At 40.5% G+C, this 27,373-nt stretch overlaps 1 protein-coding gene across 5 annotated transcripts in view; it reads left to right on the top strand.

Annotated features, from left to right (window-relative positions):
* TSPAN9 (tetraspanin 9) overlaps positions 1-27,373 on the top strand; it is a 169,046-nt gene extending 141,673 nt beyond the window's left edge. For all 5 annotated transcript variants that reach the window (XM_063148616.1, XM_063148613.1, XM_063148615.1 and 2 more), the window contains 6 exons: positions 18,017-18,208; positions 19,792-19,866; positions 21,366-21,467; positions 22,038-22,169; positions 22,290-22,373; positions 23,328-27,373. In XM_063148616.1, the coding sequence (XP_063004686.1) occupies positions 18,017-18,208; positions 19,792-19,866; positions 21,366-21,467; positions 22,038-22,169; positions 22,290-22,373; positions 23,328-23,399 (657 nt within the window). In that variant the 3' untranslated portion in view covers positions 23,400-27,373. The remainder of the gene's footprint in view (positions 1-18,016; positions 18,209-19,791; positions 19,867-21,365; positions 21,468-22,037; positions 22,170-22,289; positions 22,374-23,327) is intronic.

The raw sequence follows: 27,373 nt of genomic DNA, 5'->3' as shown, positions 1-27,373 counted from the left end.
CTTACAGATTTGGAGATGTTATGTGTTGCTTATGCTTTCACATGTGGCTCCTGGCTACTCTTCTTTCCATCTTCTACCTTCCTATGCTTGCCAGATTGTGAACTCTTCATGGGCTGCATAAACTATTAAAGTAGTGGCATGTGAGTGACAGACCTATCTTGGTGTGTCCTTGCAGGAAGAACAAGTTGCTTAGGGCCTTTTTGGTAGCTTTTGCTGTTTAGCTCAAAATTTAGCATCTCACAGTTTTTAGCTACAGAGAGGCCCAGTTTAGTTTCAGGTCAGTTCCTTCTGCTTTAACCAAAATATAAACATGATGTGGAGCTGGTTTTCATGGGCTGACAGGAAACTCATGAAGTTCAGCAAGGGAAGATGCAAAGCGGGGAGGAACAACCACTATGTGCTGGGGCCACCTGGCTGGAAAGCAGCTTGGCAGAAAGACTTGGGAATTCTGGTGGATACCAGATTGAACAGGAGCCAGCAATGTGTCCTTGCTGCAGAGAAAGCCAACACTGGGAGTGTTCCAAGCAGGTTAAGGAAAGGTGACCCTTCGCCTTTATCCAGCACTGGTGAAGCCACAGCTGGAGTTCTGGGCTTCCAGTACCAGAGAGACATGGACATAATGGAATGAGTCAGTGGACCACTAAGATGATGAAGTACCTCTCCTGTGAGGGAAGGCTGACTGAGCCAGGACTGTTCAGTCTGGAGAAGAGGGGGATCCAAGTAATGTAGGCAAATACTTGACAGGAGGGTGTAAAGAAAACCAAGCCAAGTTTTTTTTCAGTGATGACCTGTGACAGTACAAGAGGCAACAGGCAAAACCTGAGCACCAGGAAACACTTATTTTACTGTGAGGGCAAACAAGTTGCCTGAAGAAGTTGTGAATTCTTTGTCATTGAAGATATCAATGTCCACCTGGACATGGTCCTGGGCAACTGATTCTAGGTGCCCCTGTTTGAGCAGTGGGGTTGGTCCAGTGACCTTCAAAGGTCCCTTCCAACCTCAAGTGGTCTGTGATTCTGTGATTCATCTTTGTGCCATTTTGAGTATGTTGTCTGCACATAATTGCAGATAATTCTCAGGTCTAAATATAGTAAATGAGCAGTCTCAGCACAACTCAAGGTCCCTCCAGATGGGCTTTAATGCATAAAGACTGATGACTTGGCAAACCCATGTGGGAAAGGACATTCCAGGTATACCAGGCTTGAAAGGAAGACCAGGGACAAAATTGTGAGAAGCTGAACATCAGCAGACCTCTGATTTTGGAAGTTGCCATTTCTGGACAGCTGAATTGGTGCTATGCAAGTCAATCACTAAAAGCATAGAACATTATCTACCATAAGACATCAAATATTCAGACTGATGTTGACAGCTCCATCATCTGTTATCATGCAGAGCTGTATAAACAAACACATTTCCACATAGTGGGTGTTATGAATTGTCACCTTCCAGAGAATCCACTAGTCCTGTTACATGCACACTGAGGTATCCTGTGGCAGCCAGTAAAGACAAGCATACTTCCTTCACAGCAGTAAACTCAGCTCTTCTGGGAAAAAGACTGGCTGTTTTTGGAGGCTGTGTACAGCCATGCATTCCCACTGGCTTCATAAAGAAGAAACATCATTCTGAGAAAAAATACACATCAGAGGGGAAATGGTGGTGATGGGTTCAGGCTTAGAATAATTTCATTTCAAAGCTGAAATAGTTTGGGTTTTTCTCAAGAAAAATGAAAAAAAAATCATTTTGTTGAAGAGTATTCTTTCCTTTAAACTCACAAAGATATCCACATATGGATTTAGGAGCCTGTATTTCTATTTTCCCTATTTTAGACTTTTTAGACTTTTCATGGCTCCACAGGTTCAGCCATCCACATGGCTTGCCTGTATCTGTCCTTATAAAGCCAGCAAAACCATCATCAGTATAAAAGAAGTAGCTTGCTCGAATGGCTTTCAATAACTAGGGTTGAACATTAGTTTAGCCATGGAGACAATGGGCCAAAATAATGAAACACAAAATGGCACTGAGAAGAGGAGCGTCAAGAAAATCCAGGGAGTGAAAGACTGCCACTCAAAAATTATTCTTAGTGAGGAGTGGTCCTTTGATTCCCAAGCTCATGAAGGTAACTGGCGTAATTAAAAATAGGTATAGCTTAGCTCTTGAGGCATTCCCTGCTTCAAGTTTGTAGACGCTACAAAAGGATCACACAAACAGGAGAAAAAAATTCACAAAAAAGTGCAGTATGTGGGATAATAAGATGGAAATGTTGTTTGTATTTCGTACTCTGTGTATTCTCTTTTTATTCCCAAGCTTTTCCCTGTGATTTATTCTGGTGCTTCAATTGTTTGCTTTTCCTCATAAGGATGTTTTAATTAGAGAAAGAAGATACCTCTGTAGGGTATAGAAGTGTTATTTTCTAATCTTCCAGACGGGGAATCTTGTATTTCAGAAGTAATAGAAGGCTTTTGACTCACTTAAGCCACACTGCTTACATGCAATAATCTTTGTTCTCATTAATGGCTAATTTATATATAGTATCCAGATTGATGGAGAAAAATGAAAAGATGGTTATGAGACTCCAAATGCAATTTATAATTTTTTTACACAAAGTCTCATCCCATTAGAAGTGAACTAGGGTTATTTCTATCTCCATGAGTCGTGTTACTTGTAAACATATGGAATGCAGGTGGAATACAGGTACTTCTAATGATCCAAGTCATCATGCATTCTGAAGCAGGGTATGTTCCGATTCTAGTTCCACCTGATCCATGTTTGGCAATACAGCTTTGCAGTTTTATGCCACAACTTTTGAGACAACAAAACTTGTGTGTGTGAATGACCTCTGTCTCTGCTTGTGGGCTGTGTAGGATGCTGTTACCTACATGGTGTATATCCAAAATGAGCACCACTTCTCACTGCCATGCGTCTTTTTCTGAAAGTGTGCATATTTATACAGGCAGCCCAGGATGATGAGACTTTAAAGTGCCTTAGGAAATACATAAAATTATAAGATAAGGAAATTCTAACTGTTTTGCCAACAGTAGGGACTTGGATTGAGGTCTCCTGTGTAAATTGCTGAAGGTTTCCATGCAGTGGTGTGAGACTTCTTACAGAAGTTTGTTTATACCTTTGGGTTTAGTCCTTGAGTCAGCTCCCACTCAAAAGCAATACTACCATAAATGTAGAAATTAATCTTCAGGGAAGTTAGGCTTTTGATGAGGAATAACCTGAAAACATGTGTATTTCTCTTCATCATGGATAAAATTTTTGTAACCAGATAGTTTCATTTGAGTTTTATTATTAGAGTTTGAAAATATGAAGACACATTTGCCATTTAGCAGGTATGAATCTAGACAATCCCATAGCTACAGAATGCATGCATAGCTTGCCAACTAATGCATAGCTTGCAGTTGACTTTGGTGAAAACTGAAGTAATGTAACATTGCAGTTAGGCTAGAGATGTTCTTACCAGTTAATTTTTTTTTCATAACAAATTTGGATGACAAGAAGGGCAATGAATCCTTTGTTTGGAATAAATATATTTAAAATAGGGGGGTCATTCATTGTCTGTGACTGTATTTTGTTGGTTTTCTTCTTAGTGGTTAATCATTAAGTATTTCTGACACCAGAATAAGTGTCTGGTAGCTTGGTCTTAGAGACAGACAAGTCAGAAGATTACTGGAAAGTATGGCCTAGGTTTAGTAAAAAAACAGCGTACTCTCTACCTAATTTTTTTTTTTGTGATAAATTACTTACAGATGACCTACAGAGATGGAAGGAAAAAGTGCTTAGGGGCAGTTAACTTGTGAATAAAGAATTAGAGGTAGGGAAACGGGAGATATTTTTAGCCCATATTTGAAGGATTTAATTCCTTCCATCTGTTAAGTTTTTTAATCAAGCATGTGTCCAAACTGCAAACAAATATCACCTGGGATAAGAAAAAAATCAAACCTAGTGCATCTAGAGATGACCTTTGGGGATAACTTTCACTGTATATCATACCACTCAAAGTGGTTGTCTATTTTGGATATCTGCATAATGCAATGGATGAAATTCCATTAACAGTCTTATGTTTTTTTCAGTAGAACGTAATTTACATTTTAATGAATTCTGCAGGGACAGAAATAAAACTGAAGATGTGATTGGGTGGGGGATACAGATCCTTAGAGAAAGCCTGCAGAATGAACTCCAGCTTTACTAGATGCCAGAGAATCCGCACATGAGCAAATTGTTCTACATGCCCTCTAAGAGGGCAGGCATTAAGGGAGGTTAGTTCACAATGGATCAGAAAGCTGAGATGCCAATCATAAGTCACAAATCTGAGGGAATCCACATTTCATTACATCTTCTGTGGCAAAGTCATTTGCTTTTTATAGGCCACAGTCAAGTGAGTATGAGTTGTTGAGGACATATTTCCCTCCTGTAAACTAAAATGGATAAATCAGTCTGAGGAACTGCTGGAGTTTTCTTCTGCACGTGGAAAGAATCACACATAGGAACCATTATATTGATTCAGTGTTGGCACGAAATACTTGACCCCTTAAGAGTAATATCACTGCATCATACCCAGACGAAGTTTGTGGCCACAGATTTTTGTTCCTTACAGAATTTGAATACTGCTTTTCTTTTTCTGTGTGCATATGATGCAGTTAGATAATGATTTTCTCAAATAGTGATGCTGTTGCTAGTATCTGTGTGTTGTTAGCAGTACTTGAGTAAAATGTGATCATGAAATTGGGCTTTTGCCTTTTGTTTCTGCTGTTTTGTACGTTTATTTTGGCTTTCCTATATTTGAAAATGGCAGACCAGAGATAAGAGCCTGGGAGATGTCCTGTGTGATGCTGTGGCTAAAGTTTTTTTAATTTTATCCTGATACATTTTGTAATGAAGTGTGCCTTTTGTTATCTTCATTGATTGTTGACAGGGTATTTCAAACTGGAGTCAGCTCTGGTTTTAGGTAAAAGCACAAAGTAAAACAAAATAATTCTGAGTGCAAAGCTATAGTCAAGTGAGTATGAGTTATTGAGGATTTATTTCCCTCAACACAGTTAACATTCATTAATTTACTTGCTGCTGTGTCTGGTAGCAAGAAAGCATTCAGTACACTTTGTAACACTTGTCAACACAAAAGTTAGGGGAAATTGTTACATGCTACTGCTGCTGATCTGGCAATCATCTGCTCTGTTGATTGCTGAATTTTATTTGACTTGCAAAATAAAATGCATTTACTCGTCTCCGTTTGGCTGGTGCAAAAACTCTGTACCTGTTCTGATCTGTGCAGAAATGGATACGGACAGATCTGCCAGATCTGTCCGTCCCATGAGCAGCGGGATGGAACTGTCTTTTGTAATTCCAGTTCCTCCCAGCTGCGAGCACTGCAGTCTTGTCAGCGTGTTCACATGGAATGCTGTCAGAAAATCAGTGCTGGCTCACTGAAAAGAGAGGGAAGGGTGAGCCAGCACCACTCTCACTTAGTCCTCCTTACTTCTGGTAGTGTTTTTTGTGAACCTTATCCAGCCCCAAAAATGAGAACATATGGTCTGAAGAGAACTTACAGAAGCCAAATTATTTTATGTGTTACAGTTTAAATCAAGATCTGTAACTTTACAGATTGTACAGCAAGTTAATTTCATTTAAGATACTTTTTAGATATTTTTTTAAAGTATAAATTTCTGCTAAGGTCCAGCAATTTCCTGTACATTTATATAGATTGCTTTTGTCTTAGGGAAGACAAAAGTGCAAAGTGCAACTGGACTCCAGTGGGATGGAATTTTCTCTGCTTCACGTCAGGTTCAGCTAGGTTGTTAAAGGCACATTCAATACAGAATGCCACCTGAAATATTTCATCCACTGGTCATATTAGCAGACTGAACATGTGGTAGGGGAAAAGACAGAAAACTACAGATAAGCCCGTGACTCCTTGCTCTCTTCTCTGGACATCAAGGACATCAGGTGTCCTTGTCATGTGTACTGCTTGCAGAGCCCCCTCCGGGCAGTGTATGAAGTTATTTTGCTAGTTGTGAATCCTTATGGCCTTGGATTTTTCTTTGCTAACCCAATTCCTCATCAGTCTGGCTTCCTCCTCAGTGGAAAAAAGAGATACAGCTTATCTTCCACTTTGCATATGGCCTTGTTTGTCTTCCTTATTTGTTCTAGTTGCTTTCCCTCACTTTTTCTAGGATGTTTAGGTTTACCTCCTTCTAATTCTTTTGAAATCACTGCATCACAAACTGTGCTGTTTTATTAGCAGTGCCTGTCAGAAGACTAAATAAACAAACACCATGAATACTCATTTGTTTGGTACAGTAATTGCCAGAACTGTTTACAGAGATATTTACAGATGGTTGCTAGACCATCATTTTGTCCCAGTCTGATTTTCCAGCATTTCAGATACCAAGATAACATCACAGCTCCTATCTGGCAACAGTGGCTTCTTTCCTAACTCTTCTGATACCAAGATTGTTTCATCATGGTATATGAAAAAAAACCAAAACATAATAGTGATGAAACAGCCCCATCTCTTTCTCACCCTGGTAGTAGCTGGACCATGGAGGTTAATCAACACAAAGCAGGATCAGACCTGACCTCAGTACTCCTTTCACTCAACCATTCCAACATCTGTATCTCTGCAGGTTCCTTCTTCTTGTAGTGAGTTTGGCATGAACATATTGTTAAAATATTATAGATATGAATTGGAACATTTCCTTTTTATTTTTCCTTATTCCACAATAAGTATTCCTCAGTCTTCTTCCAGACAAGTCAGTGAAAGCTTTTAAAATGTGTTTTCTTGGAAGTGATGCACGACTCAAAGACAGTTTACAGCATGCATCTGTATTTAAGTGGTCTAATGTCCCTGTCCCATGTTTGTTTTGAGATAGCAAAGGCATTTGTTAAATCTGTAGCTGGCTGAATTTTCTTACTGAATATTTATATTTCTTCTTGAGCCAGTGTGATGGCCTGTTCTTCCTTTCCCTAAGACAGCTCTCTGGATGGGAGGGAAAAGCGAGATTCAGTTAACTGACGAGTCATCTGCCTACTGTGGTGCTTCTCACTCTTCTCACTGTAGCACATGGCTGCCCTCCTACCCCTTTTCATTTGTCTGATTTGGCCCCTTTATAATGTCAACCCTTGTTGGTCTCTCTGAAGAGAATGAGGCTCAGCCTTGCAGTATTTCCAGCAACCTGCAGGTGAAAAGTTTCACTTGCCTGAGGATTTTTACATCTTGGAAAGTAATGAGATAGAGATGACTCAGGCAATGGATGGATAACACATAAAATATTTTTAATGTAATACCTCTTAACAGAGTATTTACCAATAAGTAGGAGATGTTATTTTCCTGGTAGTAGCTTCAAAATAGAACCTATTAATAGAAAGAGATAGAAAAACTTTAAATATTACCAAAGAAATAGTAAATCTGCCCTGAATTAGTTGGAATACTATTTTTCTCTGGTTGATCTAATAGAATTAGTGATTTTTTTCCTAATGAGTGCTGAGCAAAACTGTTTATCCTTTATTATCATTGCTATTTCCCTATTTATTTATTATTGCTATTTATTATCATTGCTATTACAAAATTCACCTTCACTTTGAAGAAGGGCAGACAGTGCAGAGGGCAAATAACTTGTTGCCTAACTTCACTCCTGTTGTCTGTTTTGTTTGAGTGTTGCAGTGCTTGTTCTACTGACAGCTTAAGCAATACAAGGTTATTAGGAACTGGAAGCCATGCTACAATCTGATGTGAAATAAGTAAAATGGGAAGTTTGTTTTACTCCTTTGTCAGTTGTCAGTGATGCCAGATGTTGTGAATTAAAGAGGGAAGTGCATCCCCCAGAGTTTTGTGCTGTTTTAACATGCGAATTGACCAAGAGTAAAATGCCTATAGTCCAACAATTACCAGGCTTACTTCACACATACACAGTGAACTGGTTTACAAAGAACTTCTGGAGATAGTTTCTTCACGCTGATCCCTTGCATCTTTTCTCATATGTCCCTCCAACAGCTGAAAGAGAAGGATACAAGTGGATTTGCAGAATGTAGTGTAAGCCCTTTTTGAGCAGATGGAGAACAAAGTGTTTGAGATGCACAGTGTTTTTTGGTTGTGGCTTGTAGTACATCTTCAATAGAGTATATTAAGTCACAGTAACTTCTTTGGGGCTGGAGAAGTCCTCAGTCCTGTTACACAAATTTGGATGAGGATTACTGACTGTTGCCTCACCACAAGTCCTTCAAACATCTGATTTTTATTTTTTCCTGGGGGTGGGGCGGTTTCCTGCTGCTTTTATTTGGTATTAAGAGATATAGTAGAATTAAGCAGCTGTGGTTAAAATAAACAAAGCGGATAAAGCGGCTTCAGGAGAATTGGCTCAGGAAAAAGGAGACAGATTAACAACATGTGACCAGCAGAGGTGCCTAGATTCCATAGAGTTATGCCAGTGGGTGCTAAGCATGGCAAATGTATGTTTGATGGATTGACCAGAATCTGATTGTGCTCCTTGCTGGGCAGAAAGTGTCTGTGAATAAGTAATAGGGGCTTCCATCTCAGAAGAAAGTACTGCAGGCGCATGCTCCTGCATTTGTGCAAATACAGAACAAATGAATTTAGCATATAGTTTTAAACAGCCACATAGTTCTGTTTTAAGAAGGCTTTAATGTCGTTGCTCAAAAACTAGAGCACTGAGGGAACTCAACTGATCATGATTACGTTTGTTTTTCTCTCTACTATCAACAGAATAAAATATGATTTCCGGTCTTGTCTGATGCATTTCCCTTGGGGTGTTTGTATACTGGAATTGGACTGTTTGTTACTCTGAAAACTATCTTAGTGAAACTGTCTCTTCCTGTTGACATCTATGAAAATTGTTGAAAAGTTTCCTTCCAGCTTTCAAAGTCTTGAGCGCTAGTGAATCAAATTATTTTGAAAAGATATTTTAATAATGAGGCAAACCAAATCTATTAGCTAAATCATGGTTGCTAACATGTACAAATCTTGTGCTTTGTCATGCTTTTTGAGGGATTAGTAATTGCAGGTAAATATTCTTCAATTTTTTCTAATAATTGGGAGAGTGAAATTCAGATCCCTCTCTGTTCTGCGGGTCTAATGGGATGAAATACCAACACACATTTGTTTTTGCACTCTCATTCAGATCTGAATGAATTCAGGTCTGGAGCAATGAATTCAGGAGATCTCTCTGTCCAGCTTGTGTTCAGATTGGATTTTCATTTCAAGTGAAATTACCTCTAATGGAAATAAATAGGAAAATAAAATAAATAAAGTAATTTTAAAATAATTGCAGATTTCAATTTTGTAATTAACGTTACTACATAGGGAAAAGCCCTAAACTTACATCTCCTGTCAAACCGCTTTAAAAAGTGGTGCATTAAGAGACAGCATTGTAATTTGCTGCCTGTTTTTAGTTTGAAGTCTGTAGATAGGGTCATTTGCAGGAATTAAAGAGAGACTGTGTTTAATCCCCAAACTTTGCATTTCAGAAAGATATCTTTTCAGTTATGTGTGTTTAGGAATAGGGCTTAATGCTCAGAAGTGCTTTGTTAGGCTGATGAATTCTCATTCATTATGGTGAATTGCTTAGAGAATTTTTCAGCTCTTATCCCCATGCTTACTAATGAGAAAATGGTTTAATGTGAAGATTATGTATAATGCTTTGTTACTATATTTTAAATGAGCTATTATTGTCAGTCTGTTATCAGGGACGGTGTAACTGCACATTCTAATGCATGCATAAGGTTAGTGTTTCTGTAGGAACCACAAGTCCTTTTTGGGCACTATGAATTTTATAGCCTTTAAAAAGTTTACAGCCTTTATGGATTTTTTGTTAAATATCCTTCCAGTCATTTCTCCTCTGTGGAGTGACTGCATAATTCCTTCTTCTAGATTGGGTATTCTCTGGATTTTAGATATGTTGTCTTTGACTTTTTGAACTCTCTTTTGTCTTTGATGTTTTTCCATACAGCAAATAAGTGGTTAGGGCCCTGCCAGTCCTTCTGATTTCAGGAGTTTTGGAAGTTGATGTATAATGTTTAATTTTTTTTTTCTAATAGTAATTTTGAAGTTCTGCCTCCATTCTCCTTCCTGTCCTCTGAGTTTAACCATCACTTAACAGTGTTGTACACATTTTAATCCTTCTTTATACATCATCTCTGAATCCTCTTCAAATGTTCAGTCTTTTTTGCCAATTGCACTTTGGGCATTGTGACTTAGACACAAAAAGATGATAATGCTGACATTGGAACAACTCAATCTGACCTTTCACACCTGCAGGCAGGGAGAATTTTGTTGATTTTTGCTTTGTGCATGCCACTCAAGATAGCTGTGAAGTTCTGGGAGAAGAACTACTGCAGTCCAAAGTAATGCCTCATTTGTTTTGACACTGCTTTTTTACATCAGTTTTTCCCAAATCATTTTGCAGGAAGTCTGTATTTGGGAATATCATTCTACAAGTTATGTTCCTTTAAATTAGTCCTTTGTTTCCTTTCTACTGCTACATTTCTCTACACTTAGTTTAAAATACTGACAATTTGTCACCTAGAAATTTCATGAATGAAGTGCTTATCCCCAAATTATTAATGGCAATCATTAGAAAATCAGGGCTGTGCTTGTCTTGGACACAGGCTGTGAATAATTGAGTGTGTTTATTCCTTACCTGTTCAGGAGGACGCTGGGTACTGGAGGGGGAAAAAAGGATGGGTATGTGTGCATAGTTGAGAATACCCCTGGAATAAAGCTATTAATTGATATCTGAGAGCTTATCTCTTAACAGAATAATGGAAAAGGTGGGAAGGGACATGTTGAGGTCATATAATCTGTTGTCCATTGCTTGAGTAGAGTCAGCTAGAACAGAGACTGTAGAGACTCTCTAGTCTACAGACAGACTGTACAGTGTCTAGTTAGGTTTGGAATATCTCCACAGATGGAAGCTCCTCAGCTGCTCTGGAAACATTACTTCAGTGTTTGGTCCCCCTTGCAAGTCTTGCATCGAATTTTGTGGTCATCTTGTCCTGTCACTGAGCCCTCCTAAGAGGAGAGCAGCTCCCTGTTCTTCAGTGCCTTTTATCAGGAATTTATACAGGTCAGTAAGAACCCCCTGAGCTTCCTCTTCTTGTGGACAAACAGTCCCAGCCCTCTCAGCCTCTTAGGAGGCTCCTTTCCCTTCCTAGTGTTCACCAATGTCCATCTTGTATTGGGGAGCCCAGAAGTGGACATGGCATTCCAGTTGTGCTGGATTCACTGGTGTTGAGTAGGGGGAGAGGACAGCACTCAAAACTGCCAGACACATTCTTCCTAGTGCAGCCCTGGGTGCTGTAGGCCTTCTTTGCTTTGAGGTTGCATTGCTGGCTTCTGATCAGCTTGTTGTTCACCAGCACTCCAGGCTCTCCACTGGAGAGCTGCTTCCCAGCCTCTCAGGCCTTGGTGTGTCCTGGTGCACAAGGTCATTCCTCCCCAGGTGCAGGACTCTGCATTCCGCCTTGTTGAACTTCCTCAGACATCCTCTCTGCCTGATTCTTCATCCAGTCCAGGTCTCTGAGGGGCAGCTCTGCCATCTGCTGTGTCAGCTACTCGAGTTTATCTACAAACTTGCTGAGGGGACACTCTGTCCCATCGTCCTTAATGAAGAGGTTAAACAGCATTGGCCCAGTAGGCCGGGTCTGTAACCCTTGGGCACATCTCAGCGTGTCTATGTCCGTCATCCTTTTGTTCCTCTTCCACATTCTTGAAATCTTCCCTCACTTCAGACATGTCAGGGCTTGTTCTGCAGTCTGATAAAGTGGGGGACAACAAAACAGCCTTTTACTGTTTATATTTATTATATATAATTTGAATTATTTATTCCATTAGATCTTATTAAAGAATGTTCTGTCCATTTTACAGCTGTGTTCAGCCAATCGCAGAGCAATGGTGTTTGTTAAATGTAAACAAAATGGCAACTCCCTGCCATAAAATGTGCAGGCATTGGAGACACACACACAAGTGTGCTGATTCCCCAGCATAGCAAGACAGCTCTCCCCACAGGGCTTCCACAGGAAAGAGATTTCATGTGTTCATTAGAAATGACATGGTTTTGTATTTTTCACAAATTAGGAAGAACATGGTAGCTGAGGAAATTATAAAATAATAGAAATGTTGCTTGACAGGAATCTCTTCAAGTCATACCAAGTGGTGCTGCTGCTAGTGCTAGCTCAGGTCAACCATGACTGCCTGTAGCAAAGCATTGAAAACTTCTGTGACTGGAGGCTTTGACACCTTTTTGGTAACTTCTTCCAGTGCTGTACTAATTTCTCAGTGAAAGTTTCTCCTAAAGTGCAGCCTGAAGTACCTGAGCTGCCCTTCAACTGAATAAAGAGAATTTTAGGCTGTTCTTGACAAACCAAGCAAACCCAGGTCTTACAACTTCCTTTCACAGAGCACATCCTTTATTGAAGACTCCAGAGTGTCCAGGGAAGAGCATCCAAGCCAAATCTTAAGGCTTCTGGGACACATTTCAAAAACACAGACTGATAAAAGTGTCAGAATTTAATGCTCCTCAGGATAGCTCTCCCTCTGCTTGCCCCACAGAAGATCACAGTCGCTGATGCCTCATTTGAGTTTGTCAGGACCATCCCAGGAGTACGGCTTGGGAGAGTGACCCTAGGAAGATAATAAATGCTTTCTCTGGCAGATGGATTAAGGAAACTCAGCATTTGCACAAATTCCAGCTCTGTACCTTCTATTACACACAGGCTGTCGGTACAGCTGTTACAGAACTAGACTCAAAGAAGACATCAAAATGATTCCCTTGTCTTCCATCAATGCTCAGTTCATAGGAATGTTGTAGAGGAGTTTAAATCTGCCACATTGCTCTGGCAGTAGCACTAAGTAGGTTTTATTTTAGTATGTTCACCTACTTCCATACTCTAATTTTCTAGTATATGCCTGAAGAACTCAGGTTTTGGTGTCCTTGCAGTACTTTAGATCGTATTTAGAAGATGATCTTGCTTTGCAAGAGACCTCTGAGATTGTCAGCTGTTAAGTCCCAGTTTTGATTAATCCTGTGGATTATCTAGACAGTGCAGGAAAATTTATCTAATCTTACCTGAAAATCTCCTTTAAGCACCAGCCCTTTCCAGAGATGGTTTAACCACCCAAATCCAGAGTTGGCAATTGGCATCCAAAAAGTCAATTTGCAGAAAACCTATCTCTGTTCTGGAGTGTGTTTTGAAGTGGTGGAAACCATGTAGTTCTCACCCCTGCCTCCTCCCAGAGCAGTTATTCTGATCTGTAATACATTAAGATACCATAAATGAAGGAGAGGGGAAAATACTCAAAAACTCCCCAAAACACACAAAAACCCCCAAACCCCAGGATCAGAGTGAGAAGACTTTGCTGCTTTATAAGGGCCATTGTCTTCCTTACCTCATCTGCACACTCATTGGTCAAAGAGTCAGTTAGAGAAATGATAGAAAATCTCTGTCTTGAAAAGAAGACTTGAGATAGGTCACCTTTATCCTGTGGAACTTACCAAACAGAAGGATAATATTACTGGCAGCTTTTCCAAAGTGTTGCAGACCCCAACAAAGGGGAGGGTTTTGAGAGCCATCTGGACACTGGACACTTTCTGTGCTAAGCTTTAGTGGTGCATTCTCCTTGTCCTCATGGCTTCTTCATGCTTGTCCTTTTGGTGCAAGTCATCTTCCTGTTGACTTTCTGTTTCAACAGAAGTCCCTCAGAACCTAATTCAGAGTGTCTCTTTTGTCACTGCAGTTGTCCTAAAATCAGTTCCCAGCTCTGATACTTTTTTTTGCAATCATGCTGTCAGTATTTCCTTGTAACAAACCTCCTGTGCTTTTTGCCATTTTATGGGGCCATATATAAGCTGTAGAGTGTATTTTTCATTGTATCGTTTTTGCTTCAGGCAAGATCTCCTTGGAGCTTTCTGCTCTCTGTAACTGGGCCACAGATGGCCATGGGCATGTTTTTGGAGGTGGAGTACAAACTGAGACACTTGCTTCTTTTTGTCCCTTGTGGTTGTCTCTCATTATTTAGTTTTTAAATGTCTCTGTTCTATTCCAAGTGTGTTAAGAGCTCTCCTGGTGTTTAAGCAGCACTAGAAGATCTGATGTCAAGAACAAACTCTTTCTCTTTCACACACCTATTTGTGCAGCTTTTCCATCAAGCATTCTTTGCATGGGATTGAATAACTGCAAAAGTCAACAAGAATATCGCCTCGTCCCTTTTCCTCTTGGTAGTGCCTTCCTTATCAGTTTCCTTTTTCTGATGCTGTTCAGTGACTTCAAGGGCAAGTCTATCAATATTATTCAATTAAAAATATTACCAGAATGGCATTTCCTACCCCTTCTTTACCCCAGCTTGTTGCCGCTTGGTAGTTTTGCTGGATTCTGCACACATGATCTTACTCTGAGAAGCATGAAATGTCATTATTTGTGTACATGCTAAGAAACCACAAATGCTATTGCCAATATTAAAAATTATCTAGCCCTTACTGGCAATTGTGGGCACAGTGTTTGATTCTTGTGGCGTAATTAATGAATTTATTTCTCAGTTGTGTGAAGCAAAATGTACTACAAATGCTTGCTAATATTCCCCTTGTTCCTGTTATTGGAAAGGATTGAGACGCAGGCTGTTGGGTTTTCTGACTGACCTCTAGAGTTGTGAACATTTCATTCACATCCTGTTTAATAATTCCTCCCAGGCTAGATAATCCTGTGCACAATAGCCTTCTGTACAATATGTCAGTCTTGGCATACATCTGGCCATCTGTGTTGTCCTTTCCTGGGTCTTGTAAACTCTTCCTGTATCATTTTTATGGTTAAGGCAGCTAAACTTGGGTATGGTGCTCTATTGTGAAAGTTTGTATTGTTGTATTAGTTAATATCATGCTCAAAAATGAGGAATAAAATAAATGAGCTCCTTCCCTGTTCTGGTGATAGCACTTGTTAGGGAAAGGCTTGTTTTGGGGTTTCTTTCTCTCTAAGTTTATCTGGAGTTCTAATTTCCCTCAAAGTATTTGATACTCCTAATGTTTTCTGGACACAGTGATAACACAGATAGACATTGAGGTAGTGAAGTGAATTCAAAGTGTGGGAGAACCTGTGAGGAACATTGGTGTTCCTTTTGCTTTTAAGCTCAAAATGTGTGTACCATAGCTTGGATAAATTGCCCTATAAGTAAAAGTGACTGACTTTATGATAGTGTTCTGCAGTGACATAAACAGCAGGGGAAGGAGAGATTTGATGGTTGCCTAGAGGATGATGATTTCTAATCATGAGAGGGAAACGAGCCAACAGTTTTTGAGGAAAAAAAAATCCAGTGAAATTTATTACTCTGTTGAACCATTTCTCTGGGGAAGGAAAGTCAGTGCCATCACTCTCACCCAATTAAATACCAAGCAGCATATATTATTTAATTATATGGTGAAAAAGGAATTAATAAGATGACTTGATATATTCTTGCTGCTTTCACACTCCAGGATTCAGTTGTTCCGAACAGAAAGAGGTGGATCCTGTGAGAACTGTGAGAACAAATATTTGTCAGAGCATTTTTGTAGTGTTCACATTGTATAAAAAATGAGACTGGTATAGAATAAAATGTCAGTGAAGGGTATTTTATTGCTAGAATCCTAGCCAGCTTTGGTTGGTATGGTTGTATGCAATTAAGTTCCATGTCAGTGGAATTATTTGGGATTTTTTAAAGAAGCATGAGTGAAAAAAGCATTTGTCATGGGACCTGAAGTTTAAAGCATAAATTTTAGCTTCAGCAGTACTGCTGTGCAGTAGAATGGCAGAGAGGAAAACAGAGAAGAAAGCACAAAATTCGAGGAACTGTGGAGAGAAGAAATATGAAATTTGTCTTAAACTTTTAGTGCTATTTGGTATGGGATGCCACCTTGTGGAAGTTTTTAGGTTGTCATGTCTTTTATCAAATCTCTGACTTTTTACTCTTCAGGCACAAGAGAATCCCAGTTGCATAGATCAGCCTTTAACAACCCCTCCCTCACCTGATGTTTTATGTCATCTGAACTTCCAGTGTTACTCTGCTTTCCCTTATTTAAGCAATTAGGTGCTTCTGACTTTTTATAAGTAAACATAAACATGGACCTTCTGAAGTAATCTCCTGGCCACCTTTCTCTTCTGGACCAAATCTCTTTCAAGGATTGTGCTGCAGGATTTTTTCAAATGGTTAAGAGATGCTGGCTAGGGCTTCTTTTTTCTGTTTCTTTTGCTAGGATCTCATAATTGATGTTGGATTCTGAGGTGTCATCCTTTATGGGGTGAGCTTTGTATTAATCATATGTACTCCTTTTTGTCCTCTACTCGTCCTTCCTCTGTAAGCTTTTTTCCCTGAGCTTGCACTTACCACCGCCTTGTTTATCTGCAGTGATCTATTGCTTTTGGCCTCATGATTCCAGAATTCATTGCACTCTTTCAAAACACTTGAGCTAAGGCTGTGACTTCTGAACTTAATAGAGTTTGGAAGTCCTAGGAACATCTTTGTGAATGACCTTTTAAGTGTGAATTCAGGATCTTATGGAAAGTTACACTGAACAATTTTGGTCTTTGGTAGAAACTTCTTTGGAAACATTTACAGACTCATCTGTGGAGTGTCATGAAGTCATTGATTAAAGTGCCATCAGCTAATGGCAATGGCAGCCCTGGCAGCTTAGAAACGCCATTTAATACTTTAAATGAATGTTGTGTGGTGAGAGCTGTTCCTGACCTCCTGAACCATTAAGCTCTCAGCCCCTGCCTGCAGTTTTCATCTAATGGTGGAAACAGCTGAACTATAGGGTGGATTCCTGAGTGAGCTTGAGGCACCAAAACTGCAGCAATTCAAGGACAGAGTAGATGAAATTTAAAGCAGGAGCAGTAGGATGGCTGATTCCATGAGCTGCAGACAGTTTGAACCTGTGGCCATGTCCACTGGGTCCTACAGCAGAATATGATCAGGTGGCTTCTGTTTTGCATCCCCCCACAGCTCTTTACTACTCCAAGTTCACACTGACCTTGCTGACATCTCATGAAAGGCAATGAGAAATCAATTCAAGCTCATTTAGTGGAGAGGACAAATTTGAAGGGAGAGATGAAAGTCCTACCCTGCCACATGCATGTGTGTGTGTTTTGCACCAGTCTTTTCATAGGCATAGCTGGGGTTTGACTTTCTCCCACTACTCACACTCCTGTTGCAGCTGTGTCCAGCTCTGTGATACAACACAGATGTTGTGACATTTATCCATACCTGGTGATGCAGAGCTCCCCAGCCACTCTGTGGAGTTACTGTGTGTTGAGTTTTGGACGAAAAGGTGCTTCCCAGTCTCCTTACAAGATTCCTGAATGTTTCCTCTGTGTTACCCAGTGCATTTGTTACTCTGCTTCCCTTGGGAATGCCTGTGAGCATCTTGCATAAGGCTTGAGCTTCCTATACATAATTTATCTAGACATCTGATTTTGGTGACATTTTGTGATCACTGGCTATCAACACTAAAGCTATGAGAACTTGTACTAAGCCCAACCTGGGTACTGTGACTGGGCATTTTATGACAAATATTTACTGAAATTATGCTTTTGATTGTAAATGTCTTCAGGACTTCTTTGCCTCCTGTAGGATGAGGCAATACAGGGCTGAATACTCTGAGACATTGCAGATGACTGCACAAATAAGTGCAACAGAGCATTCGTTCAAATAATATTTTTTATTTTCACAGAGAAAAATTGCTCTGTGTTGCTGTTGGGACATCAGTGGGTAGCCCTGGTTTCATGTGCTAAGTCTCTCAGAAGAGAATTCTGCCATCCAGTGGCTTTTAAATAGAATTATGAGTACAGGTGATGTGACCAAGTTTAAGTACAAACATTTAATTTCACTTTGTTTCAACATCAGGCCACTGAGAGCATTACTTCAGAACATTTACTTGAGACCTTGCTTGTGAAATTCTTTCTTTTCAGAGTTTCAGGGGAAGGAGACAATGACATTTCTGTTAATGGTGAAACCTTTCTTTTGTTTGTCTCTTTGCAGTTATGTGGCTGTGGTCTGCTGGGCGTGGGCATCTGGCTGTCAGTGTCACAAGGGAACTTCGCCACGTTTTCTCCCAGCTTCCCGTCACTTTCAGCTGCCAACCTAGTCATTGCCATTGGCACAGTGATCATGGTGACCGGCTTCCTGGGCTGCCTAGGTGCTATCAAGGAAAACAAGTGCCTGCTGTTGAGCGTAAGACATCAGTACTCCTTTTCACTAAAAACAGTGGCTGTTGCCTTGTTATTATTTTATTTGAATGACCTGAGCAAAATAGTCTTGTGGCTCACTGTGGCATTGCCCTTGGCTTTCAATCTTCTGTAGGCTTGCAGTGTGACATCCCACAGCTTTGGTTACAGTGCTATCAATGGTGTATTAGCAAATGTGTCCTTGTTACTATGTGCACTAATGTATTAGGTAGCAAAGCAAATTGCTATCAGTCACTTCTGAATGGTTAAGCATGAACTGTAGGATCAACCTGGATAGCCCTTCTGGAAATGTCTATTGGAAGGACTGACTGAAAAAATTTTTTGTTCAAAGCCTCTCATGGCTATTTTCTACATTGCCTTTATCTAAGGCCTTTGTCAGAGGATGGTGGAAACCATCTGAGAAGTCAAGGTCTCTGCCAGGCCTTATCAGTAAAAAATAAATAGTCTGACCCTTGAAATTCTCTGACCAGCACTGAAGCACAGAGGTTGGGAACCTGTCTCAGAAAGCACAGTGTGGATCTTTCCTCTTGCATAAACCCAGAAGGTTTCATCATTAGCTTCCCTGAATAATGATGGGAGGTTATATGGGGGAATATATAATAAACCCCCCCCCAATATAAATATTCCCCTCCAAAAAAAATGCTGGGGAGAGGAGACCCCCCCTACAAGGAGAGGGGTATTGTGGCAGAAGGTGGGAGGGGGGCTTTCAAGGCAGACAGGTTCCAGTTCAGTCACAGTTTACAAATCCAGATGCTGTGACATTAAGCAGCAGATTTTCCTTGTGCAAAACTCTCTCTTATATGGCATTGGGGAACAGCTAGGCAGAATTCCTTAAACCACCTCAGAGAATTAAACTGGAGGCAAAATATGCACCTAGTTTTTTCCTATCTGATTGCTTGGTTTTGTGTGTTGTACAGTTAGGAAAGCAAACAGAGATTAGTATTGAAGTCCATGTGATTCATCCACACTAACTGCAACACCAGCTTCATTTTTTAAGAAAGATTGTATATTCTTATGAGGTTCTGCAAAAGTAATTTCATACTATCATGACTGTCATGAGTTACCAGTTGAAGAGCTAGCTGTGCACTGCTTCTCTTCCCCAGTGTCTGGGGTCAGGTGCCATCCCTGTCTGGAGTCCACTAGGGCATAAAGGTATGAAAATAAATGCCTCCTTGGCCTGAAAAGTAGTGAGAAACAACTAGAACTCACACTTGGGATGCCTCTGCGGAGAGAGGGATTTCAGATACAGAGTTGGGAATAGAAGTGCTGAGTAATATGATGACTATTCCACAGTCACATGTGGTTCAAGCCCATCTGCTAGGGAATCATTTCTGAGGCACGGCGCATTCATCTTTGCGCTAAGGGATTTAGCATCTGTCCTGTAGTCTGTGTGAAGGAAAGTGACTCCCAGGACTGTGTGCTGTCATAGCAGTCAAAAGGAGCAGGACAAAAGCATGGCTGAAACCTGCAACCTGGTAGAAAGCCTGTCATCTTCATAGTTTCTAGGAGCTCTAGGTTTACTCTCTACTTGGCAAGTGTGTGTACACTGTCTCTTTTTCTTTGTTCTAGTTTTTCATCGTTTTGCTGATAATTCTCCTGGCTGAGCTGATATTAGTCATTTTATTCTTTGTTTATATGGACAAGGTAAGCAAATATGCCATATTGATTAAGTATCTCTACTAGCATGTAAACCTGGTTTAGTTTTTTGTTTGATGAAAGTATGTGAGTTCTCCTGGATCTTCACTTTGGTGAAGGTTTAACCTTGAGACTTTGGCTGTCTATTGTGAGCTGCTTCTGAAGGGGAAGGAGGAAGTGATGAGGAAAACAAGCAGGAGACAAATCCCTGAAATAAAATCATGATCCAGAGCCTCCCTTTTCATCTTGTCCTTAGATAGCCTTCAACATGTTTGATGTCTGCAAGAAGCTGGTCATCTTGTAGTCCTGGGTTGTGGAAGGTCCTGTTTAAAACCCTATAGCTTCTTAGGGCCAGCCCTTGAAACAGGACTGGAGGAGAGAGGCATGAGATATTCACAGGTTATTCCAAATGCCACCAGTTGTCTCACTTTACTGGGCAGTCCCAGAGAGATCAATGTGAATGCAAAATGGATCAAGAGATAGTTTCTCATAAAGCCCATCTGTAGGAATCTGCTATCTCAGAGTGACTAAGTGACTTAGGCACAACTGGCTGGCCCATCAGATACATAACACTGCAAAAGCGACTGGGGAACTGGAGATCTCTGCTAAACACAGAACCTTACAGTGTGAATATGTCCAGACTTACTCTAAAACAGCTCCTCCCAGACCTTTATATCTTCTCAGGTTGTCATTATGATGCCTGCTACTTTCAGGGAGCTGAGGTGAACTGCTGATTTTGACTGGGTTGTAAAAGAGGGATGAAACAGATCTTATAAAATTGCTGACCTTTATGCCAGGACCATAATCCTTTCTCTTCTACCAGTTCACTACTGTCAGAGGCAAGGTACCTACCTGCATCCAGGACTCTGGGCTCAGACTGAAATTAAAACAAGAAATGGGACATCTCAGATATCCTGTTAAGCATTCCAACTTTGTCTTCTAAATAAGGAAGAGCACATTTGAAAGTCATAAATCCTACAAGCTTGCTCCCACAAGGAGAAAAACAAAATTGTCTTTTTTCAACTGATTTTGTACTGGCTATTGACTGTAGCCTGCCTGAACCCATGCAAGAATAACTCCACTAAGGCTGGGAAGCCAGGACTCTGGTTTTGTGGTATTAGCAAATTAGAAAAGCCCACAGGTTAAGGCAGGAGAGGCTGCTGTGGGGTATTGCCAACAGCTGCCTCTGGCAAGGTTACAGCAAGCTCAGCAGATAGATGCTGTTCATTTTCAGTTAGTTTTAATCAGATGATGACTGTTTGATGGACTTGTGGCAGGGGTCTCCTATCTCAAGAGAATTAACCCACTGTTTTGCTGTCTGAGGGAAAGACTAGGCCTTGACAGCTGCTTAAAGGTCCCAATGATTTATGAAGCTCAAGCTTTTTATCCATCTTAAGTTTGTGGTGAGAGAAGGTAAAAGATGGACATTTTCCATGTGTGTCTGTACCGTTTGGTCCTTTCCTCTGAATAGCAGTGCATTGACTTCCTCTGTCTTCTACATGGTGCAGGTCAGTGAGAGTGCAAAGAAGGATTTGAAGGAAGGAATGAAGCTATACAATTCAGAAAATAATATTGGACTGAAAAATGCATGGAATATCATTCAAGCAGAGGTAACATTTTCTCAATAGTAAAAAAGTAACTATTTGGTCATCAAGGCTGCTGCAGTGGCATCCATGTCTAGTCTAAAAGATGGCTAATGCAGGTTTTGATTTCTGATTTTGCTCTCTTGAAATGCAGGGAATGCTGTGAAACCTAGGATCAAAGCATACTCTGTGAGGTGAAAGATGCTTACCTGTCTGGGATTCTCTGTGGCTATTACAGGCATAGATATGATCTGTAAGAGCAGAGAGGCAGCAAAACCTGCATAGGTGGCACTGCAGCTTTGGCAGGATTTTGCTTTTTTCAGTTGTGCTTATGACCTTGTTTTGGTGTTTGGGCTTGTGTCTCTCTAATAAGAAGATTTGTGTCTGGAGCCATTTACTTTATTTGGTTTTGTGTTTTCTTTGTGTTTTTCAGTATTTGCTTTAGGTGATCAGCAACCACAGAATACCATAAAACTACAAAAGTGTTGTGGTGGCCTTTTTGAAAGTACAGAGTGGTTTAGTGGAAATAAAAGTTTGTGGTTGTGCGTGATTTACAAATTGTGCTACTTAATTTATAAATCCTTTGCTTCTGCACAGATGAAATGCTGTGGTGTGAATGACTATACGGATTGGTACCCAGTGCTGGGAGAAAACATTGTTCCAGACCGATGCTGTATGGAAAACTCCCAAGACTGTGGACGGAACTCTACTGAATCACTGTGGAAAACGGTAAGGCTCACTTTGCCCAGGTCAAGTCTTAGGTAGGGGTGGGAAGGAACAAATTAAAGAGAATGCACATGAAAGAAAACGTGACCTTGAAGTTTCAATTTTCGTCTTTCATCATTTCAGGGATGTTACGAGAAAGTCATGAGCTGGTTTGATGACAATAAGCATGTCCTTGGCTCGATTGGGATGTGTGTCCTCATAATGCAGGTAATACTGGTCTGATGTTTTCCAACATGGCTTTGATTTGCTGTCAGCATTCTTGGCTCTGCTGTGTGAAAACTGATGCTCAACTGCTTTGAGTTAGAATCTTATTTCAAAAATGTCAGATTTGTTTTATGAGTTAATTTAAGGCCACGTGCTCAGAAAGGAAGCAGGTCAGTAATCAGTCCTGCAAAGAAGACATGCTACACTGGGGTTTTGCTTGCCCATGTTTTGACTTCAGGGTACTTCTTTGGAGTTCCTATATTAAGCCATCTGTTACACTGTCCTTTCAGGAACTGGTTGATTTTTCATTTTGAAAGCAAGTTCTAGAAATTATCAAAATTAGTCAAATCATGGCCACTGAACTAAGGAGGTTGATATGTTTAAAAAAACCAAGTGCAGAAGTATAATAATAATCTCTTAAGGTTTTGGGGTTCTTGCTCTGGGGAAATGGTCATGGCACCAATGCTTGTTCAAGCATTTGGACAATGCTCTTAGGCACATATTGTGATTTTTGTTATCCTGTGCAGGGCCACAAATTGGACTCAATGATCCTTGTGGGTCCCTTCAGGATATTCTATGATTCTATCACTGCCATACTTTAGGGGGAGAATATCTGAATCTGATATTTTCAGTCACAGTTACCTGACTGAACAAGCACAAGTTGTTGGGTGAAAGGGAAGAATGACTTGTATGTACTGATTCCAAAAAATTGTTGCACATACAGCAAAGAACCCCAAGAGCTTTTTTGCTTCCATCTGTGCTCTGACAGATACAACCCTGGACTTCACTATGTGCCTGAACAACATACAGTCAGATTTACTGCTCGGTGTTGAAGCTTGAGACATATGGCTTGTGTAGAATGACTGTTCAAACTACAGCTGGGCCACGAACACAGGTCAGCAGTGTAGTTTTGGCAACCTTCCTGTAGTAAAGCCCTTATTGTTTGTTTTCCTTCAGATTCTTGGCATGGCCTTCTCCATGACACTATTCCAGCAGATTCACAGGACTGGCAAAAAATATGATGCCTAAAGCCTCGGAAACATTATCACATCAACCCTTCTGTCTCATCATAAAATGAACACAAAGAATGACTGCAAGGAGCATCACGCCTAGCCCTGCTGAGGAAATCCGTCCCATTGACAGATCCACTTTGTTGTTACTTGTCCAGTTATTATCACAACTTATTTGACTCTTTTTTTTTCTTCTGTTTCACATTTGCCATTTATTTGCCAAAGAGGGGGGAAACTCCCCAAACAAATGGATTTTCTACACGAAATCATAGATCTGCTCTAAGAATGTTTCTTAACTTAAGAAAATGTTTTGCTCTACTAATCCATGCTATATGTGCAAAAATTATGTGTGTTTGACATCAAGGGAGAATTCTTCAAAGTCTTCCATTAGGCTTTCAACCCTTATGTCTGATTTACTGGAAGACTCGGAAAAGCCACTCTAACTGATAGTCCTTGGATTTGGAGCTGCTTTGCTTTGCAGCTTCTTGTACCTTACGGTGTATACTTTTTTATTATAATGATGATTATTATTATTATGATGGATATAGCTTAGAATTTAGTTGCCTGACTTATAACTTCTTACTGTTTTTGGTTTTACACATCTATTGTACATTAATTTGGGAACTGCTGTGCGATCTCCAGAGGACCTGTTTTGCAAAGTTGATAGTAGGTGCAGGCAAGACTTAACTTTTCTCAAGTCCATGGGGAGGCAGCACCTACCTTTATTAGGGCCTTGATGCCCTTACTGTAACAAAGGTATTTCCTTTAAAATCAGAGACTCTTTCCTCTGATGGAATGCAAAGCCTTCCCATTGGACCAGATGATGAGCTTCCTGCTTCTGCAAGGCAAAGTTCCAATGCCTTTACTCACCCAAAGCAGTGCCTGGCTGCTTTATGTCATGCTACTTTGAAAGCTAAAAGCACTGACTAAGCAAGTTACTGCCAGCACAAAGGAGAGAGATTGCAGTCTGACCTACTGGCAGCAGACTTCACTGACTGTGTTGTCTGCTTCAAAAAGTTTGCCCAAGGCATGGCAAGCTGCTGGATGTGAAGGAAGGGGATGGCAATTTGATGGCACCATTATCATGCCATGGCCTTAGTTGTAGGGATTTCCTCAGGCTAAAGACAGCTACCTCCCTGAGCTAGAAAGGACAGTTTGATTATGAGTGACCAGATGATGCAGGAAAGGGGCAATTTCCAGAACAGCACTGGGAGATGGTCTGTATTGGCACACCTTCAGTAGAGAATTGTTTTTTGCTGACAGATCGCCAAGTTCATCCACTGCAGTAGTTTACTCAATGCATATTTTTAGCAACATTCCTGTTAGAAAACTTGAACGCTTTGAATGCTTCTTCATTGCAAGGGGCACCCACTTACCCATTGTAACAGGTTTTTGCTGTTTTGTGAAGGAAGAAGGAAAGGCTCAGACAGTGGAGGATGCTGTGATCAAACTTCAGTCAGGGCTTGACTCAGCCCTGAAAGAAACACTGCTTTTTGCATGGACAGCTGTCAGAAGCAATTTTCAAAGGTTACCTCATCCAGTGTCATGCCCAAAGAGATATTGACACATAGGTGAGATGGTGTTCAGTATGACATTATTGGGCTGAGTTTCAGAAACTGTTGAGGATGAAGATTTTGTGCCTTTCAGAGCCACACCATCTCAAACTATTCCTCTGGTAAATAAGATTCTAACAATGTCCAGTCTGAGCTCTAAAAATATGTAATTTTCATTGTATCATTCTGCCTATCTTTTTTCTTGTGGGCTGAAATAGCTGTTGACTCACTTTACACGTGGGAGGTTTTAGTCCCCTATTTATCTTCTAATAAGTCCTGCATCCATCTGTACATCTGGTAGCAATAGTGTTTTGTGTGGCCTCCGTGCCACTTTTTTGAGTTCCTATGAAATCAGTGTGACAGGAAGGAGTGTGAATGTGTGGGAGATAGAGATGAATTTGGGGGTTGCAGTGAAGAAGAAGGTTACTATTCTTAAAGCACAGCCCTTGCCCATATGAGCACAATGCCCAAATTTCACAGGGCTCTGGTTTCCCGCTGAAGCAGACGAGGCCATATGGGTTCAGCTATTTCACTTGGATAGCCCTTGAAGGAATCAGGGAAGAAGCAGAGGGAAAGCACAGAAACTGAATCCAGTTTTACTTCCATTTCTAACAAAAATTGGGACCAGGAGCATCTGAGCCTCACTGGAGATGGCTGTTCCACGTTGAAGAAGGGGCTCTGATGCCCAGTGTATCTGCTGCTACATGTAAGACTGTATCCAAAGTTGCTAAGATGTGTTCCCATTTTTGCAAGAAAAGACGGGATGGTTTTTGTCTGATGGCTCCACTGCATTCTCCCTTTGGGCAGAGGTGCTTAGCTTTCTCTAGATTTTCTGGTGCTCAAAAAGAGCCAGGTGCAGGGCTGAGTAGGAGCATCATCTCTGTCCTTTTGGGTCGCACAGTGGTACCTGCCGCATCTTACATTTTAATCCGCAGTCAGTTTTTGTACAAAAATGGTAAAATATATTAGTGAAAGTAATAAGGAAATAAAAGATGTTTATGAGTAACTCAGAAATGAAATGTGTAGTTGCAAACTCAGCTACTTTGCCTTTCATCCAAACTTATTTTTCTAGAATGCTTCATTCCATTTCATGATCTAGAAGCATAGATCCTGAAATCTTTTTTAATGACTACTTTAGGCATTTTAAGCACAGTATTAAGTGAGATAGTTACATGAGCTTCATGTATTCATCTCTATGAAGCCACCTACAGGAGAGGAGTCAAAAGCAGGACTGATTTGTGTCTCTAGCTGACTCTCTGATGTGGGAGGTGATGACAGACATCCTCAAAGATGCAGAAAGGTAATACCACTTTCCAGGCAGCAAAAAACAGCTCTGGAAAGTGTGAGGTTGCAGCAGTCAGTTTGTCAGAGAAGGCACTAATTGTCCTGTAAACTGGTCAAAGGGAGCTTTGACTCACATATGTATGCACTTTTTTTTGCTTATGCTGGTGGGTGGCTACCTGTGTGTTTTCCCCAAATGTCACTCTGATTATTTAACTATAAGTTTTTAGCATGTTTTTAAATAAAAGCTGATACTGAGTAAAAATATCTTTAATATACACAAATATTGATTTGTACAAATGCATACCTCCCTGTATCTCTAATTCATGAAAGCACAGTTCAAGTCTGTGAAAGTGCTGTTTCTCTGAGTGTTCCATCAGACTGTAGCATACCTGCTGTCTTACTGTCCTTCATGCTTGGGAGCTGCCATAGAAATTACAAAGAGACAAAACAGGAGAAATGCTCGAAGAAGCTCTGTTTGAAAGCTGATGAAGTGTGAATTAGCATGAATTCTGCTCACTCCTGGTCAAAACCAAGGCTGTTTGTTACAGGAAACTCAGGTGGAAGGTACTCAAAAAAAGTGCCCGTAGCTAAGTAGCATGTGAAATGCTAAAAGACAATGATACAAATGTCTCTGAGATGACAGAAGATGCCTTGGATTGGATATGTCATGCTTTGTGTTCCTGGACTATGGCTACGTCAGGCCAACTCTCCTATCCTGTGTCCACCTGCTCCATTTCTATGCATGAAATACAGCTCACACACAGGGAGGCTGCAAGCACAGAAGACAGCCAGACTGATCCTTGTGGTCTTTCCTGGGTGACATATTGGTCAGGCTTAGAAAAGGCAAGGAGGAAAAGGATGTTTTCCCAGCAGATGGCTCTTGGGAGCAGCATGGAATAGGCCACACATAATTCTGATGTAACTTCTTTCCATAAGTTGAGCAGCTTCATCCTGTAGCTGGCAAGGGGAAACCTGGAGATGTTTCCCTCTGGGCTTGCCATCTGTTGTGCAGTAGAGAGTAGACACTAAGAAACAACATGCCATTCCCACCGGGTGATGTTTGCACCAGTGTTTCTTCTATGCAATACCTACTTTCGCCTTTATATAAAAGATTTTTACTAGGATGATATAAAAATAAAGGATTTTTTAAAAGGTG

Source organism: Melospiza melodia, chromosome 2 (genome assembly GCF_035770615.1).
Source record: "Melospiza melodia melodia isolate bMelMel2 chromosome 2, bMelMel2.pri, whole genome shotgun sequence".
In the NCBI taxonomy this organism is placed as follows: Eukaryota; Metazoa; Chordata; class Aves; order Passeriformes; family Passerellidae; genus Melospiza; species Melospiza melodia.
The sequence above is the reverse complement of the archived record's forward strand: the minus strand, read 5'-3'. Positions and strand labels throughout refer to the sequence as shown.